The sequence below is a fragment of the Hemitrygon akajei genome, chromosome 28 (genome assembly GCF_048418815.1).
Source record: "Hemitrygon akajei chromosome 28, sHemAka1.3, whole genome shotgun sequence".
Taxonomy (NCBI): domain Eukaryota; kingdom Metazoa; phylum Chordata; class Chondrichthyes; order Myliobatiformes; family Dasyatidae; genus Hemitrygon; species Hemitrygon akajei.
The window spans coordinates 21,812,269-21,829,563 of record NC_133151.1 but is presented as its reverse complement, the minus strand read 5'-3'; the positions used below and the strand labels follow the sequence as shown (position 1 = coordinate 21,829,563).

Genomic DNA, 17,295 nt, shown 5'->3' with positions numbered 1-17,295 from the left:
AGCAGGACTTCCAGGATTGTAATTACGGAATTGTGGCCCAAACCTTGTGCTGGTGTGGTGAGAAAACAATTGCTGCTGAGGAACTGATGCAGGAGTGAGGGCTTCAGATTCATGGATCAATGGGCTCCCTTCCAGTCAGGTGGGAGACCGGGACAAACAAGGCCATTTCCATCTGAACGGAGGGGAACCAATATCCTCACCAGGAGGTTTGATGGTGTCACTTGGCAGAGTTTGAACTGGAGTAGCAAGTGGGAGAATGTATGTATGACAAGACAGTCTGTAAAGAACGAGAGCTAATGGCAGGCCAATAAACATGGTGGGATTGATGGGCTGAAATAAGTTTATTTCAGCATTAGGGAGTATTATGTTGTCGGACGTTCAGGGCTGGCAGCTCAACATCTCTAGGTTTCATTGTTTTACATGTGAGTGGGGGGGAGGAGGGTTATAAGATGCAGAGGTTATCCCACTGGGAATGTCACAGCAAACTGGAGGGCTCACTTACAGAGGCAATCTACAGTCACACAGATTGGATTATAGTATTGGCCCCCAATAACCACCGGGAGGTGGAGGAACACAGAGGTTTATGTTTATGGAGAGGTGCAGAACAGAACTGTCATAGTGGGGGACTTTATCTTCCCTAGGATTGACTGCATCTTGATCAATGCTTAGATGCTCAAGATTTCTTCAGCGATTCCGAGGAGTGTTTGAAACATTATGTACAGAGCCCCACCAGAGGCGAGAACAGATGGGAATTAGTTCAGGGAAACGAGCCAGGCCAGCTGACGATCACAATAATTACCGTTGGCTCTGTATGGATAGGTCTCCATCCGCTTTGCACATCTGGACACTGAAAATTCTCCCCATTTTTCTTTACAAAACTGCTGAAGCTCTGTCAGATTGCATGCGGTTCATGAGTGAACAGATCTTTTCAAGTCCAGTTACAAATACTCAATTGGATTGAGGTCCGGACTCTGACTTGGCCACTCCAGGACATTAACTTTGGTTTTAAGTCATTCCTGTGTAGTTTTGAATTTATACTTGCAGTCATTCTCCTGCTAGAAAATGAATCTTCTCCTAAGTCACAGTTCACTTGCAGACTGAATTAGGTTTTCCTCCAAGATTTCACTGTATTAGGCTGCATTCATTTTACCCTCTACTTTTATGAGCCTTTCAGGGCCTGCTGCAGTGAAACAGCCCCACAGCATGATGCAGCCTCACCATGCTGGGATGGTGTGTTTTTGATGCTGTGCGGTGTTTGTCTTGTGCCAAGCTTAGTGTTTAATCTGATGGCCAAAATGGTCAATTTTGTTTCATCAGACTATAGAACCTTCTACCAGTTGACTTCAGAGACTTCTGGCAAACTCCAGGTGAGATTTCATGAGAGCTTTTTTCAACAGTGGCTTTCTCTTTGCCACTCTCCCAGAAAGCTCTGACAAGTGATGCATCTGGGCAACAGTTGTTGTATACACAGTCTCTCCCATCTCAGCCACTGAAGATTGTGATTTCTCTAGAGTTAGCATAGGTCTGTTGGTGGCCTCCCTCACTCATCCCCTTCTTGCACAGTCACTCAGTTTTTGAGGATGGCCTGATCCTGGCAGATTTACAGCTCTGCCATATTCTTTCCATTTCAGGATGAGTGACTTAACTGTACTCCAAGGGATATTCAGTGACTTGAAAATTTTCTTGTATCCATCTCCTGAATTGTGTTTTTCAATTACCTTTTTGCAGAGCTGCTCAGAATGTTAATTTGTTTTTATGGTGTAGTTTCTCCCAGGATACTGACTACCAACAGTCGTGTATTTTTACTACAATCAATTGAGACAGATTGACTGCACCCAGTGACCTCCACTGAACTGATAATGTAATTCCTAAAACTACTTGGCTGTACCAGTGATAATTTGGGGGTGAATATTTATACAGTCCATTATTTTGAGTTTTATAACTGTAATTAATTTAAAGCACTTTGTGGAGATCTGTTTTCACTTTGACACAAAAGTCTTTTTCTCTTGATCGGTAAAACAAATGCCAAATTCAATCCACTGTCATTCAACGTTGTAAAACAATAAAACATGACAACTTTAAAGCAGCATGAATACTTTTCATAGGTACCTTACATGTAGGGACAGTGACGGTGAAAAGGGAGGGAAAGAAGACATGGGGAGGAGTGGTCTCAAGATCCTCAGGTGTTCCTTCCGATGGGATAAAGCACAAAAGGGGAAATATCAAACAGAGGTGAGAATGGAAATGTGATTGTCATGAGAGATTTAATCGGAAGCAGATTGGGGTACCACTACATCGAGTAACTTTGCTCTGTGAGCTGCAACAACCACATTGGGGACAAGCTGTCACTTCCTATTAATTGCTGCTTCAAATTGCCTCTGTCAACCAAGTCCAGCTCCTGGCTTTTACATATGGCTTAGCTACGAAGCCTGACAAACTCTTTCCAGTGACGAGGAGGGTCTAAATGGGTTTACTGGCATCATATAACTAACTGCTATGGGCAGATGGAGCTTTCACCCATGGTTGGCAGCTCATCTAGTGGAAGGAAAATTCTGATCTGAAACCTCTTCCGGCTTGTGGCTCGACCCATTCATGGGGAAGGCTTCGGGAGTAAACCCCGAGGAACAATCCAGAGCTGGATTCCCTGTCAGTCCGATATTCAATGCAGACTGGCAATCCTGTGACACCGTTGGTGCCTGACCCCACCGGTCTCTGTCGTTGATCTGGATTCATCAGCTGTGTGGAGAGCAGGAGCCCCTGCATGGGCAACAGCTTGCTTTACGTATCGTACTACCCTGGCTTGCATATTGACTTTCAGAGCGAGGGTACAATATCCATAGTCGACCCTGACCCAGCAGAGGGCCATCACTAACATCTCTGTCCATGGCCTCCTCTCCTGCTACGATGAGGCCAAATACAGGTTGGACGAGCAACATCTCATATTCTGATATTGATTTCTCCAAATTTCAGAAATCAGTGCCCTCTGTTTCCACACATTCACCGAACTACTATTTATCTTCTGACTTTTCCCCCATTCTGGTGCCATTTACCCGCTTCACCTTGTGAATGGGTAACTATGATGTTGTTGGGATAACGGAGACATGGCTGCAGGGAGATCAGACCTGGGAAATGAATGTACAAGGGTATACGTGCTATCGTAGGGACAGAAATGTGGGCAGAGGTGGTGGGGTGGCCCTGTTGGTGAGGAATGAGATTCAGTCCTTTGCAAGGGGGACATAAGATCAGAAGTAGAGTCTGTGTGGATAGAACTGAGGAACAGTAAGGGCAAAACGACCCTAATGGGTGTTGACTACAGGCCACCAAACAGTAGCATGGATATTGGGTGCAAGTTGAATAGGGAGTTAACGTTGGCATGTGGCAAAGGTAATGTCGCAGTAGTTATGGGGGATTTCAACATGCAGGTGAACTGGGAGAATCAGGTTGGTGCTGGACCCCCGGATAGGGAGTTTGTAGAGTGACTACGGGATGCATTCTTGGAACTGCTTGTACGAGAGCCGACCAGGGACAAGGCTATTCTGGATTTAGTGTTATGTAATGAACAGGATTTGATAAGCGATCTTGAAGTAAAGGAGCCATTAGGAGGTAGTGATCATAACATGATAAGTTTTTATCTGCAATTTGAGAAGGATAAGGGCAGCTCGGAGGTGTCAGTGTTGCAGTTGAACAGGGGAAACTATGGAGCCATGAGGGGGGAGCTGGCCAAAATTGACTGGACGGATATCCTAGCAGAAAAGACAGTGGAACAGCAATGGCGGGTATTCTTGGGAATAATGCACAAGTTGCAAAATCAGTTCATCCCCCGGAGAACGAAGGATTCAAAGGGGGGAAAGGGGCCACAGTGGTTGACAAAGGAAGTCATTAAAAAATGCATAGCATTAAAAAAAAAAGGAAGTATGACAGAGCTAAGGTGAGTGGGAGGACAGATGATTGGGAAGTTTTTAAGGAACAACTGAACTTAACTAAAAAGGCAATACGGGGAGAAAAAAATTAGGTACGAACGCAAGCTAGCCAGGAATACAAAGGAGGATAGCAAAAGCTTTTTTAGGTATATGAAGAGAAAGAAGATAGTTAAGAACAATGTTGGGCCCTTGAAGAATGAATTGGGTGAAATTGTTATGGGAAACAGAAATGGCAGAAGAATTTAATAAGTACTTTAGATTTGTCTTCACTAAGGAAGACACAAGCAATCTCCCAGATGTATGGATGGGCCAAGGACATAGGGTAACAGAGGAAATGAAACAGATTGACATTAGGTAGGAAACTGTGATGAGTAGACTGATGGGACTGAAGGCTGACAAATCCCCAGGTCCAGATGGTCTGCATCCTAGGGTACTAAAGGAGGTGGCCCCGGAAATTGCGGATGCATTGGTAATCATTTTCCAATGTTCCTTAGATTCAGGATCAGTTCCTGAGGATTGGAGAATGGCTAATGTTATCCCACTTTTTAAGAAAGGTGGGAGTGAGAAAACAGAACTATCGACCTGTCAGCCTGACATCGGTGGTGGGGAAGATGCTAGAGTCCATTATTAAAGATGAAATAGTGGCATATCTAGATAGCAATGATAGGATTGGGCCAAGCCAGCATGGATTTACCAAGGGTAAATCATACTCGACTTATCTGTTGGAGTTTTTCGAGGATATGACCAGGAAGTTAGATGGGAGAGATCCAGTGGATGTAGTTTACCTCGATTTTCAGAAGGCATTTGATAAGGTCCCACATAGGAGATTGGTGGGTAAAATCAAAGCTCATGGAATTGGGGGGAAGACATTGACATGGATAGTAAACTGGTTGGCAGATAGAAAGCAAAGGGTAGCGGTGAATGGGTGTTTCTCGGAATGGCAGGTGGTGACTAGTGGGGTGCCACAGGGCTTGGTATTGGGACCACAGCTGTTTACGATTTACGTCAAGGATTTAGATGAAGGCATTGAGAATAACATCAGCAAATTTGCTGATGATACTAAGCTGGGTGGCAGTGTGACATGTGATGAGGATGTTAGGAGAATTCAGGGTGACTTGGATAGGCTGGGTGAGTGGGCAGATACTTGGCAGATGGCGTTTAATGTGAATAAGTGTGAGGTTATCCACTTTGGGAGTAAGAACAGGAAGGCAGATTATTATCTGAACGGTGTAGAGTTAGGTAAGGGAGAAATACAAAGAGATCTAGGAGTCCTTGTTCATCAGTCACTGAAGGTGAATGAGCAAGTGCAGCAGGCAGTGAAGAAGGCTAATGAAATGTAGGCCTTTAATTACAAAGGGAATTGATTACAAGAGCAAGGAAATCCTCTTGCATTTGTACAGAGCCCTGGTGAGACCACACCTGGAGTATTGTATACAGTTTTGGTCTCCAGGGTTAAGGAAGGACATCCTGGCTGTAGAGGAAGTGCAGCGTCGATTCACGAGGTTAATTCCTGGGATGTCTGGACTGTCTTACGCAAAGAGGTTAGAGAGACTGGGCTTGTACACGCTGGAATTAAGGAGATTGAGAGGGGATCTGATTGAAACATATAAGATTATTAAGGGATTGGACAAGATAGAGGCAGAAAATATGTTCCAGATGCTGGGAAAGTCCTGTACCAGAGGGCATGGTTTGAGAATAAGGGGTAGGGCATTTAGGACAGAGTTAAGGAAAAACTTCTTCTCCCAGAGAGTTGTGGGGGTCTGGAATGCACTGCCTCGGAAGGTAGTGGAGGCCAATTCTCTGGATGCTTTCAAGAAGGAGCTAGATAGGTATCTTATGGATAGGGGAATTGAGGGATATGGGGACAAGGCAGGAACCGGGTATTGATAGTAGATGATCAGCCATGTTTTCAAAATGGCGGTGCAGGCTCGAAGGGCCAAATGGTCTACTTCTGCACCTATTGTCTATTCACCTCTCTTCACGCACCGTCATGACCTGCCCATCAACTCTCTCTGGTTCTCCACCTCCTTCGTGTCATCCCATGGTCCAACGTTCTCTCCTACTGGATTCCTTTCTCTTCATCTCTTTGCCTTTCCTGTCTGTCACCCAGGTCCTCACATCATCATCCCTCCACAAACCACACCCCTCCCCCACTCACTTGTCCTCCTCCCCTTCGCCAGCACCTTATTCTGGCTTTTGTCCCTTTCTTTCTAATCCTGATGAAGGTTCTCAGCCTGAAATGTCGACTCTTTGCTGAGTTCCTGCAGTATTTTGTGCGTGTTTGCGTCAGTCTGTGTGTTGATTAAGCTGATCAAACTGGTACAGTGGAAGAGGAATTTGTGGAGTGGTCAGAGACAGTTTCTTACAGCAGGATCTTACCCAGGAACAGGCCATTTCAGATGTAATCTGTGTACTGAGGTGGGATTAAAGAGAGATCTTTTGGTGAAGGATCCCTGAAGAAGTGATCACAATGTGGGAGAACTCCAGACCACAGATTGAGGGTGAACTCCAGGGTCCAGAACCAGTGTCCTCAACCTAAATAAAGGCAATTACAGAGACATGACAGTGGAGTTGTCTGGGGCAGATGGGGTAAATATGCTCAGGGACAGGTCAGTAATGAGCAGTGGCGATGTTTAAGGAGACTGTTCATAACAGTCAGCAGACATTGATCCCGATTCTACAGAGGGATCACACAGAGCAAAGAACATTCTGTGGTCAATGGAGTTCAAGGGAAATATTAAATCAAAGAGTATAAAAAGAGGCAAGGGTTGGCAGTAGAAAAGAGGATCGGGATTTTTCCAGGAACCAGTGATGAGACAAAAGCTAAAATTAACAAGGAAAAAGCAGATAGGTTAACTCAATAATTTTAATTACCGGTAGTGTTCACAGTGGGGACACAGCAAACTTCCCAGAGATATCTAACAGTGACATTTCAACATTGTGCCATAATGTGTAACAATCACCATCTGGATGGAGAAACTAATGGGACTAAATGCAAACATTTCCAGGTCCCAACGACCTGCACTGGAGGGTTTCACAGGAAGTCTGGAGAGAAAGTAGAGACACTGAAGTCCGTCAAAACTCACTGTTACAGAAAGGTCACAGTGGAGTTGAAAACCATTGTTGAAGAAGGGTGGAAGATAAAATCCAGGTGACTGTAGTCAAGTTAACTTCACTTCAAGTACTGGAGTCTATAATCTGTGAAGAAATAACAAGTCATTTAGAAAAGTTTAATGTCATTGTACTAAGTCAACAGGGTTTACAGTCAGATTCACACAGCACAGAAATGAGCCCTTCAGCTCAAATGGTCCACGCTGACCAAAGTTCCCATCTGAGATTGTGGTCTGTAACCCCCCTCACCACCACATTAAGAGCAAGGCTATCCTCCTCCTTAGCCCATATTCTTCAAAACTTTTCCTTCCCATCTACCTGTCCAAGTACTTTTTTTAAACATACCTGTCTCAACCACTCCCCCCGGCAGCTCACTCCATACACTAACCAGCCTGTGTGTGGAAAAGTTGCCCTTCAGGTTCCTATTAAATCTCATCTCAAACCAATGCCCTCCAGTTCCTGATTCCCCAACCCTGGCAAAAATATTGTTATCTTTGACTCAACCCAGGCCCTTATAATTTTATACACCTCTGCAATATCGCCACTCATTCACCATTCCAAGTAAAACCATCCAAAACACTTTCCACAAATCAGACCTTCGAGATCCAGTAACATGCTCGTAAATCACCTCTGTACTCTTTCCAGCTCAATGGTGCCTGTCATATAACATGGTCATTCTCCAACATTCCAAGGAGGAGGAGCAGAGAGTGATGAATCCCCGATTGTTAATGATGGGAATGTGGTACGGGCATGTTCTGATTGGACATTTGGTCTCTACAACAGGATATGGGGAAGCTGGTGTTGGATACTTGGTAAATGGAGCTTAATGTGGTGAAGTGTGATGGCATGTGGTAGGAGAAATCAAAATTCCCTACTACTTATGTGGAGATAAATTGTAATTGAGAGAAACAGAGAGGGGTGAAGGTGTTGCCTGCACAACAAAATAGACACGGGTGCAGTGAGGGGTTCATAAGACCATATATGACAAAGGTTCAGAGGTGAATGGTTCATTACTTATTGCTGGGGCATTAGTGCAGAGAAACAGAGAAGTGTTGTTACAGTGTCAGACAAATGCACAATGATGGATTTTGGGAAGTTAAAGCAGGTCAGAACATACCCAGTGAATGGCAGGGTCCTGAGGAGTGTTAATGAAAAGATAAACCTGAGGCACAGGTAAATAGTTCCCTGAAAGTGCCAACACAGGTAGACAAAGTGGTGAAGAAGGTGCACAACATGCTTACCTTCAACAGCAAAGGCTCTGAGAGGAGTTGGGACATCACATTACAGTTGAACAAATCAATAATTACACCACACTAGGAGTACCCTGTGCAGTTCTGGTCACCACGAGAGGAAGGATGTGATTAAGCTGGAAAGGTGCAGAAACGATTCACAGGAATGTTACCTGGACTGGGGGCTTGAGTTACAAGGAAAGATCAGACTGACTGGGACTGTTTTCCCTGGAGTGAAGGAGTCTGAGGGGAGACCTGACAGAAGTTTATAAAACTATGAGAGGTGTAGACAAGGTAGACAGTCAGAATCACTTCCCCAGGGTAGAAATATCAAATATCAGAAGGCACAGCTTTAAAATGCCAGGGTGAGAATTTAAAAGTGGATTTCAGGGCAGGTAAGATTTCTGTTTCCGTACAGAGAGTGGTGAGGGCCGGGTTTGGGCTGCTATGAGGAGTGGTGGAAGCAGATATGATAATGACATTTAACAGGGTTTTAGATAAGGCCATGAATATTCAGAGGATTGAAGCACATGAATTATACGCAGGCTGAAGAGATTTAGTTTCATTTGACATCGTGTTCAGCACAGACATCATGGGAAGAAGGGCCTGTTCCTGTGCTGTACTGTTCTGTGTTCTCGGTGAGCCTCAGTGACGGGGGATTCTTTAGCCGGGGTCACAGACAGGTGTATCTGTGGCAAGGAGAGAGACTGCAGGATGGTGCATTACCTCCCTGGTACCAGGGCCAAGGATGTAACTGAACAAGTACAGGCCATTCTGAAAGGTCAGGGTGAGCAGACAGAGGCCATGTCCATATTGGTTCTAACAAAGGAGACAAAGTCCTGCAAAGAGAACTTAGGGAGTTGGGGAAAAAATTAAGTAGAAACACTGTGGTGAGGAGGGGGGTAATCCCAATGTCACCTGCTAGTGAGGGAAGAAAGAAAAAGGTGGTACAGTTATATGTGTGGCTCACAAGCTGGTGCAGGATGGAGGATTTTTGTTACATGGATCATCAGGCTCTCTTTCAGGAGAAGAGTGAAAGGTCAGTAGTGGCATTGATGGATGTGGATTAACACAGAAAGTAAGTCCAAATAGATAAATTACAGTGTCTCAGTAGCACTACAAGTGCATAGATAAACAAATATTAGAAGTAAGAGAAAGAATAAAAAGTTTGCAGATGACAAGAAGGCAGGTACTGTTCAGGAAACAGGTAGGCTGTAGAAGTACTTTGACAGATTAGGAGAATTGGCAAGACAATGGCAAAGGAAATACACTGTTGGAAAATGCATGGTCGTGCACTTTGGTAGTAGAAATAAACGTACAGACTATTTTCCAAATAGGGAGAAAATCCAAAAACCTGAGATGCAAAGGGACCTGGAGTCTTTGTGCAGACCAACCTAAAGATAATAGGCAGGTAGAGTCGGAGGTGAGGAAAGCAAAAGCAATGTTAGCATTCATATCAAGCGATTACAATACAAGAGCAGGGATGTGATGCTGAGACTTTATAAGGCATTGGTGAGGCCTCACCTTGAGTATTGTGATGAGCTTTGGCCTCCGCATCGAAGAAAAGATGTGCTGGCACTGGAAAAGGTTCAGAAGAGGTTCACAAGGGTGATTCTGGGAATGAAAAGGTTATCATACGAGGAACATTTGATAGCTCTGGGTCTGTACTCGCTGGAATTTCGAAGGAAGGTGGGGGGGGGGGGGGGAATTTCATTTCAAATGCTGAAAGGCCTAGACTGAGTAGATGTGGAAAGGATGTTTCCTATGGTGGGGGAGTCTAGGACGAGAAGGCACAATCTCAGGATAGAGGGCTGTCCATTCAAAACAGAAATGCGGAGAAATTCTTTAGTCAGAGGGTGGTGAATTAGTGCAATTTATAACCACAGGCTGCTGTGGAGGCCACATCCTTGGGTGTATTTAAGGCAGAGCTTGATAGGCTCATGATTGGACACGGCATCAAAGTTTGCAAGGAGAAGGCCAGGGAGTGGGGCTGCACAGAGAGAAAAGGGTCAGCCATGATTGAATGGCAGAGCAGACTCGATGGGCCAAATAGCCTAATTCTGCTGCTATGTCGTACAGCATTACTCAGTAAATCCAAGAACCACAACAGAAAGACCGCAACCAACAGGGTGGCTAAATCACCAATGTGCAAACGACAATAACTTGTGTAAATACAAGAGAGAAAATAATAATATTGTGGTGACTCACTTCCCAGCGCACTCGAACCGGCTCACAAAGTGGCGTGTGCCGGCATTGAGGCCAGTCCCAAAAAGGGCACCAAGCCTGCTTCTCCAGCAAGGGGAAAGCCCGTGCGCGGGACGGGACTGAGGGCGGGAACAGGAAGGCTTTAAAGCGAGGCCACCAAGTTTGAATAAACCTCTTTTGCAACTGCAGCTCACCGACTACGTGTCGTTATTTCAGCGCTGCGTGTAGCACACCGCTACAATTGGTGACCCCGACGGCCCAAACGATATTTAGACCGGAGATGAATGACGCCGCATCTGTTCATGCATTTTCATTAAAACTGCCAAGCTTCAGGACGCTGCGACCTCACCTATGGTTCCAGCAAGCAGAAGCCCAAGTCCACATTCGGCACATAACCTCGGATGCCACATGTTACTACTACGTGGTGAGCTCCCTCGACCAGGAGACAGCCACCCAGGTTGAGGAGTTCATACAGTCGCCCCCGGAGGACGGCAAATACACAAAATTCAAAGCCCTGCTCATAAGGACTTTTGGACTGTCATGGCGCGAGCGAGCTGTCCGCTTACTGCACCTGGATGGTTTGGGTGACAGGCCACCGTTGGCTTTGATGAACGAGATGCTGTCCCTGGCCGGAGGTCACAGCCCTGCCTCATGTTTGAGCAGGCGTTCCTGGCGCAGCTGCCCGAGGACAAACGCCTGCTGCTGTCAGACGTGGATTTCAGCAACCCCTGGAAGGTGGCAGCCCGTGCAGACATGCTGTGGAAAGCCAAAGAGAGTGGGGCGTCCGTCGCATAGCTCACCAGGCGACGCTCCCAGCAGCATACCAGACCAGGCCCGGCCGCAGAGCCCACTAACCCCAGATGGAGGGGTAAGGAGACCAACAGACAATGGTGCTTCTACCACCAGCTGTGGGGCGCAGAAGCCTGCCGCTGTAGCCCGCCCTGCAAGTTCCTGGGAAACGCCAGGGCCTGCCGCCGATGGCTACAGCGGCTGGCCATCGGGATAGCCTCCTGTATGTCTGGGACAAGCAGTCCGGACGCCGCTTTTTGGTTGACACCCGAGCCGAGATCAGCATCTTACCTCTGACAAGTTACGACACCCGCCACAGAGAACTGGGTCCCACACTGCGGGCCACGAACGGCAGCACAGTAAGGACCTACGGCACCCATATGGTGCGGCAACAGTTCGGCTCCAGCCGGTTCACGTGGGACTTCACACTGGCCGCCGTAGTCCAAACGCTCCTGGGAGCGGATTTTTTGCGAGGTCACAGCCTACTGGTTGACCTGCCAAGGAAGAGACTGGTCCACGCTGAGACCTTTCAAACGTTCTCCCTGGGTGAAGCCCAGTTGCCGGCCCCACACCTGGGCTCCATCACGCTGTCCGACAATGATTTCACCAGAGTCCTGGTGGGTTTCCCATCGGTTCTGGCGCCGCAGTTCACGGCAGCCATGCCCAGACACGGCGTACAGCACCACATCCCGACACAAGGACCACCCCTCCACGCCCGTGCTCGACGGCTTCCCCCGGACAAGCTCCGACTGGCGAAGGAGGAGATCAAGAGGATGGAGGAACTGGGGATCTTACGGCGGTCCGACAACCCATGGGCCTCCCCACTGCACATGGTGCCCAAAGCAACAGGGGGCTGGAGACCATGCGGCGACTACCGCACGCTGAACGAGGCTACAACACCGGACCACTACCCTGTGCCGCACATCCAGGACTTTGCAGCAAACCTGCACGGGGCACGGATCTTCTCCAAGGTAGACCTCGTCCGGGAATACCATCAAACTCCGATGCATCTGGACGACGTCCCGAAAACGGCACTCATCACCCCGTTCGGCCTTTTCAAGTTCCTCCGCATGCCGTTCGGCCTAAAGAATGCCGCACAGACATTTCAGCGATTAATGGACGCGGTGAAAGGCAACCTGGACTTCGCTTTCATCTATTTGGATGACATCCTCATAGCCAGCAGTAGTCGTCAGGAGCATCTGTCCCACCTTCGTCAACTCTACACCCGACTGAGTGAATACAGCCTGACAATCAACCCGGCCAAATGCCAGTTCGGACTCGACACCATCAACTTCCTGTTCCACAGGATTACTAAAGACGGGGCAACCCCTCTGCCCGCCAAGGTAGCCACGGTCCATCATTTCCCCCGACACAACACAATCAAAGGCCTTCCGGAATTTGTGGGTATGGTAAATATCTACCACCGCTTCCTCCCTTCAGCTGCCCGAATCATGCGCCCCCTGTTCGCCCTGATGTCGGGTAAAGGCAAGGACATTACCTGGGACGAGGAGTCCACCGCCGCTTTCATTAAAACCAAAGAAACCTTGAAAAACGCCGCGATGCTAGTGCATCCCAGAACGGACGTCCCTACCGCCCTCACAGTGGACGCATCTAACACGGCAGTCGGTGGGGCGCTGGAACAACTCATCGAGGGTCGCTGGCAACCTCTGGTGTTTTTCAGCAAACACCTACGTCCACCCGAGCTCAAATACAGTGCTTTCGACTAGGAACTGTTGGCGCTATACCTGGCAATCTGGCATTTCAGGTACTTCTTAGAAGGTAGGCCCTTCACCGCGTTCACAGACCACAAACCTCTTATGTTTGCGTTCACGAAAGCATCCGACCCCTGGTCGTCCCGCCAGCAGCGACATCTGTCCTACATCTCCAAATACACGATGGATGTCCTGCATGTCTCGGGAAAGGACGATGTTGTGGCGGACGCCCTCTCCCGCCCTAACATCCAAGCCCTGTCCCAGGGGGTAGACTATAAAGCGCTGGCGGAGGCGCAGCAGGCAGACGAGGAGATCCCTGGTTACAGAACAGCAGTCTCCAGTTTGCAGCTCCAGGACCTCCCTGCAGGCCCGGTGAGAGGACCCTACTCTGTGACGTCACCACCGGCCAACCCCGCCCCGTCGTCCCGGCAGCCTGGCGGCGGCACATTTTCATCTCCACCCACAAATTAGCTCACCCCTCCATCAGGACAACCGTCCGGATGGTAGCAAACAGGTTCGTTTGGCACGGACTCCGCAAGCAGGTCAGTGAATGGGCCAAAACGAGCATGCACTGCCAAACAGCCAAGGTGCAGCGGCACACCATAGCCCTGCTGCAGCAGTTCCACCCCACCCGCCGGCGTTTCAACCACATTCATGTGGATATCGTGGGCCCCCTGCCAGTGTCGCGAGGAGCGCGGCACCTATTGACTATTGTGGACCGGTTCACAAGATGGCCAGAGGCAGTCCCGCTCACCGACACCGCCTCCGAATCTTGCGCCCGAGCACTGATTGCAACCTGGGTATCTCGGTTTGGTGTACCGGCCCACATTACCTCCGACAGAGGCGCCCAGTTCACCTCCAGCCTGTGGTCAGCTGTGCCCAGCCTTTTAGGGACACACCTGCACCACACAACTGCCTACCACCCACAGTCGAACGGACTAGTGGAGCGTTTCCACCGTCACCTGAATTCGGCTCTCATGGCCCGCCTCAAAGGGCCTAACTGGGTGGACGAGCTGCCCTGGGTCCTGCTCGGAATCCGCACGGCGCCCAAAGAGGATCTGCACATCTCGTTGGCCGAGTTGGTGTACGGCGCACCCCTGGTCGTCCCAGGATGAACACTTCCCAGGAACCTGTCATTACTGTGTTCATCCTGCCCTGGTTTACCTCCCCAGTGCTGGGTCCATTGTTGTTTTCCATCTGTATAAACGAGCTGGATGAGAACGTGGTAAACTGGATCAGCAAGTTTGCAGATGACACCAAGATTAGGGGTACAATGGACAGCAAAGGCGGCTAGCAAAACTTGATGTGGGATGTGGACCAGCTGGCAAAATTAAGTTAGTTACAATCTGGAACACTCTGGCAGATGGAATTTAATGCACACAAGTATGAGGTGTCTGCAACATAAATTTAACAAGAGAAATGGGTGGTTTACAGAGGACCTGAGGTCCTCTCTCCTCTGAAGGTGGTTACAATTGGGAACACACTGCCTGTGGGGGTGGTGCAGGCTGGTATTTAAGGACCATCTGACTGAGCATTTGAATCACCAGGGCAGGGTAGGAGACAGACCAAGTGCTGAGTTAGTGGAGACAGATTCTCGATGGTCAGTATAGACATGCAGAAACCACTGACTGTGAAAGTTCAGTGGGAACCTGGAACACAGAACTTCAGGATGGACTTACCTAAAACACTCAGAACCCAGGACAATGGATTTCTGTTAATGCATTAAGGTTAATAGTGAACCAACCCCCTCAAAAGGCTACCAAAATGCATCCATTCCCCGTGCACCAGTAACAGGACTTTTAAATGGGAATTTGGTGAAGAACACCGGTTAGTATTAGGAGAGATGGCGGACAGCTTGGTCACAAAGGAGGGGTGCAAATATCTTCTCAGAGGATAAGGGGTTCAGTGGAACAAGCCCACAGCTGAGAATGAAGGTAACAAACCCCACTGCAGTGGAGGACTGCTGTTGCCAGGGTTGTCCAGGATAGAAACAGACCCTCTGACCCATCACATTTATGCTCCCCATCACGCACAGCTATATACAGTTCCCTGTATGTGGCATCACAGGTAGACAGGGTTGTGTGTTCTTCTTGCCTTATCAGCCAAAGAACTGCCTCTCATTAGAATTGTACAAAATTGTTTAAAGACAGATTTAAAGGGGATCTGAAGGGTACACACTTCACACAGAGAATAGCTGCTGTCCCAAATCAGCTGCCGGAGGAGGTGTGGGGACAGAAACCCACAAAGTCTCTGTTCATTAAACCTTCTCAGGAACCTGTCATTCACTGTGTACATCCTGCCCTGGTTGAACCGCCCAGAATAGAGTCAGTGATTTATACAGAACTGAAACCTTCCCTTCGGTAAAACTCATCCACGCCGACCAAGTTGTCGACCTGAACTCGTCCCATCCGCCTGCATTAGGCCCGTGTCCCTCTCAACCTTTCCTATCCATGTAACTGTGTAAATATGGTTGAAATATTGTACCTGAGGCAGAGAGCCGGTGCGGTGAGGCGCTGACAGACACTCACTGTTCCGTGGGCAGGAAGAGGAGAGGCCGATTCCCACAGTGGAGCCGAAACCCAAAGTAGAGACCGACTCCACTTTACTACAACCCCGTGCCCACCATCCCGGACTAACCGCCCGCCCCGGACCGTTCCCCTGGAAACGACGTCGGTGAAGGCGGGTCATGAATGACGTCAGCTCGTCACAGATCAGCACACTCGCATATTCACGTGACGGTGTCCATCAGCTCGGGAGGCGGGGCCGGGAGAACTGTCAATCAGTGGAGCCGCTGAGAAATTGCGAGCATTGTAACAAAGTGGGTACAGAGGGGCATTTCCGGGAATAGTGACCCCCCTTCCCACACCCACAGGAATTGAATGTCTTACATACAGTAATATTCACATTTTAATTTGACTCTTGGGTCTTATAAATAGTTAATGTTTGTATTTTATATAATCTTGTGTATATAATCTTTTATAATTTGGGGTGAAATAACGTTGCATCTGGATCACTGAACCTCTTCATGAAAACAGAACGTATTGGAAAAATATTGTCAAAGTCAACATTTTAATCCAAATTAAGTTAGTAGAAACGTAGAAAACCTCCAGCACAATACAGACTCTTCGGCCCACAAAGTTGTGCTGAACATGTCCCTACCTTAGAACTTACTGGGCTTACCCATAGCCCTCTATTTTTCTAAGCTCCATGTACCTATCTGAAAGTCTCCTAAAAGACCCTATCTTATCTGCCTCCACCACCGTTGCCAGCAGCCCATTCCACGCACTCACCACTCTCTGAATAAAAAACTTGCCACTGACATCTCCTCTGTACCTACTCCCCAGCACCTTAAACCTGTGTCCACTTGTGGCAGCCATTTCAGTCCTGGGAAAAAGCCTCTGACTATCCACACGATCAATGCCTCTCATCATCTTATACACCTCTATCAGGTCACCTCTCATTCTCTGTCGCTCCAAGTGGAAAAGGCCTAGTTCACTCAACCTATTCTCATAAGGCATGCTCCCCAATCCCAGCAACATCCTTGTAAATCTCACCTGAACCATTTCTATGGTTTCCACATCCTTCCTGTAGTGAGGGACCAGAACTGAGCACAATACTCCAAGTGGGGTCTGTCCAGGGTCTTATATAGCTGCAACAATACTTCTCGGCTCCGAAGCTCAATCCTACGATTAATGAATACCAAGGCACCGTATGCCTTCTGAACCACAACGTCAGACTGTGTAGCATCTTTGAGTGTCCTATGGATTCAGACCTCTGATCCTGCACACTGCCAAGAGTCTTATCATTAATGCTACATCCTACCATCATATTTTAACTACCAAAATGAACCACATCACACTTTCCTGCCACTTCTCAGCCCAGATTTGCATCCTATCAATGTCCCGCTGTTACCTCTGACCGTGCTCCACACTATCCACAACACCTCCAACCTTTGTGTCATCAGCAGATTCGCTAACCCATCCCTCCACTTCCTCATCCAGGTCATTTATAAAAATCACGAAGAGTAGGGGTCCCAGTACAGATCTCTGGGGTGCACCACTGTTCACCAGCCTCCATGTAGAATATATCAACTCTATAACCACTTTTTGCCTTCTGTGGGTTGTGGGATGCAGTTCTGGATCCACAAAGCAACGTCCCCTTGGATCCCATGCCTCCTTACTTTCTCAATGTGCCTTGCATTGTGTTCCTTATCGAATGCCTTGCTGAAATCCATATACACTACATCTACGGCTCTGCCTTCATCACTGTGTGCAGTCACATCCTCAAAAAATTCAACCAGGCTCATAAGGCACGACCTGCCTTTCACAA

The 17,295-nt window shown here is 48.0% G+C and overlaps 1 protein-coding gene and 1 long non-coding RNA gene across 2 annotated transcripts in view; one reads left to right on the top strand and one right to left on the bottom strand.

Annotated features, from left to right (window-relative positions):
* Positions 1-17,295, top strand: part of LOC140717774 (uncharacterized) — an 81,825-nt gene that overhangs the window by 10,448 nt on the left and 54,082 nt on the right. The window contains exon 2 of the mRNA XM_073031492.1: positions 8,380-8,388. Within this exon, the coding sequence (XP_072887593.1) occupies positions 8,380-8,388 (9 nt within the window). The remainder of the gene's footprint in view (positions 1-8,379; positions 8,389-17,295) is intronic.
* LOC140717777 (uncharacterized) lies at positions 6,769-15,612 on the bottom strand. Its single transcript, XR_012096603.1, has 2 exons — positions 15,451-15,612; positions 6,769-7,118 (listed from the first exon to the last, which is right to left on the bottom strand). It is a non-coding gene; the product is annotated as an uncharacterized lncRNA (long non-coding RNA).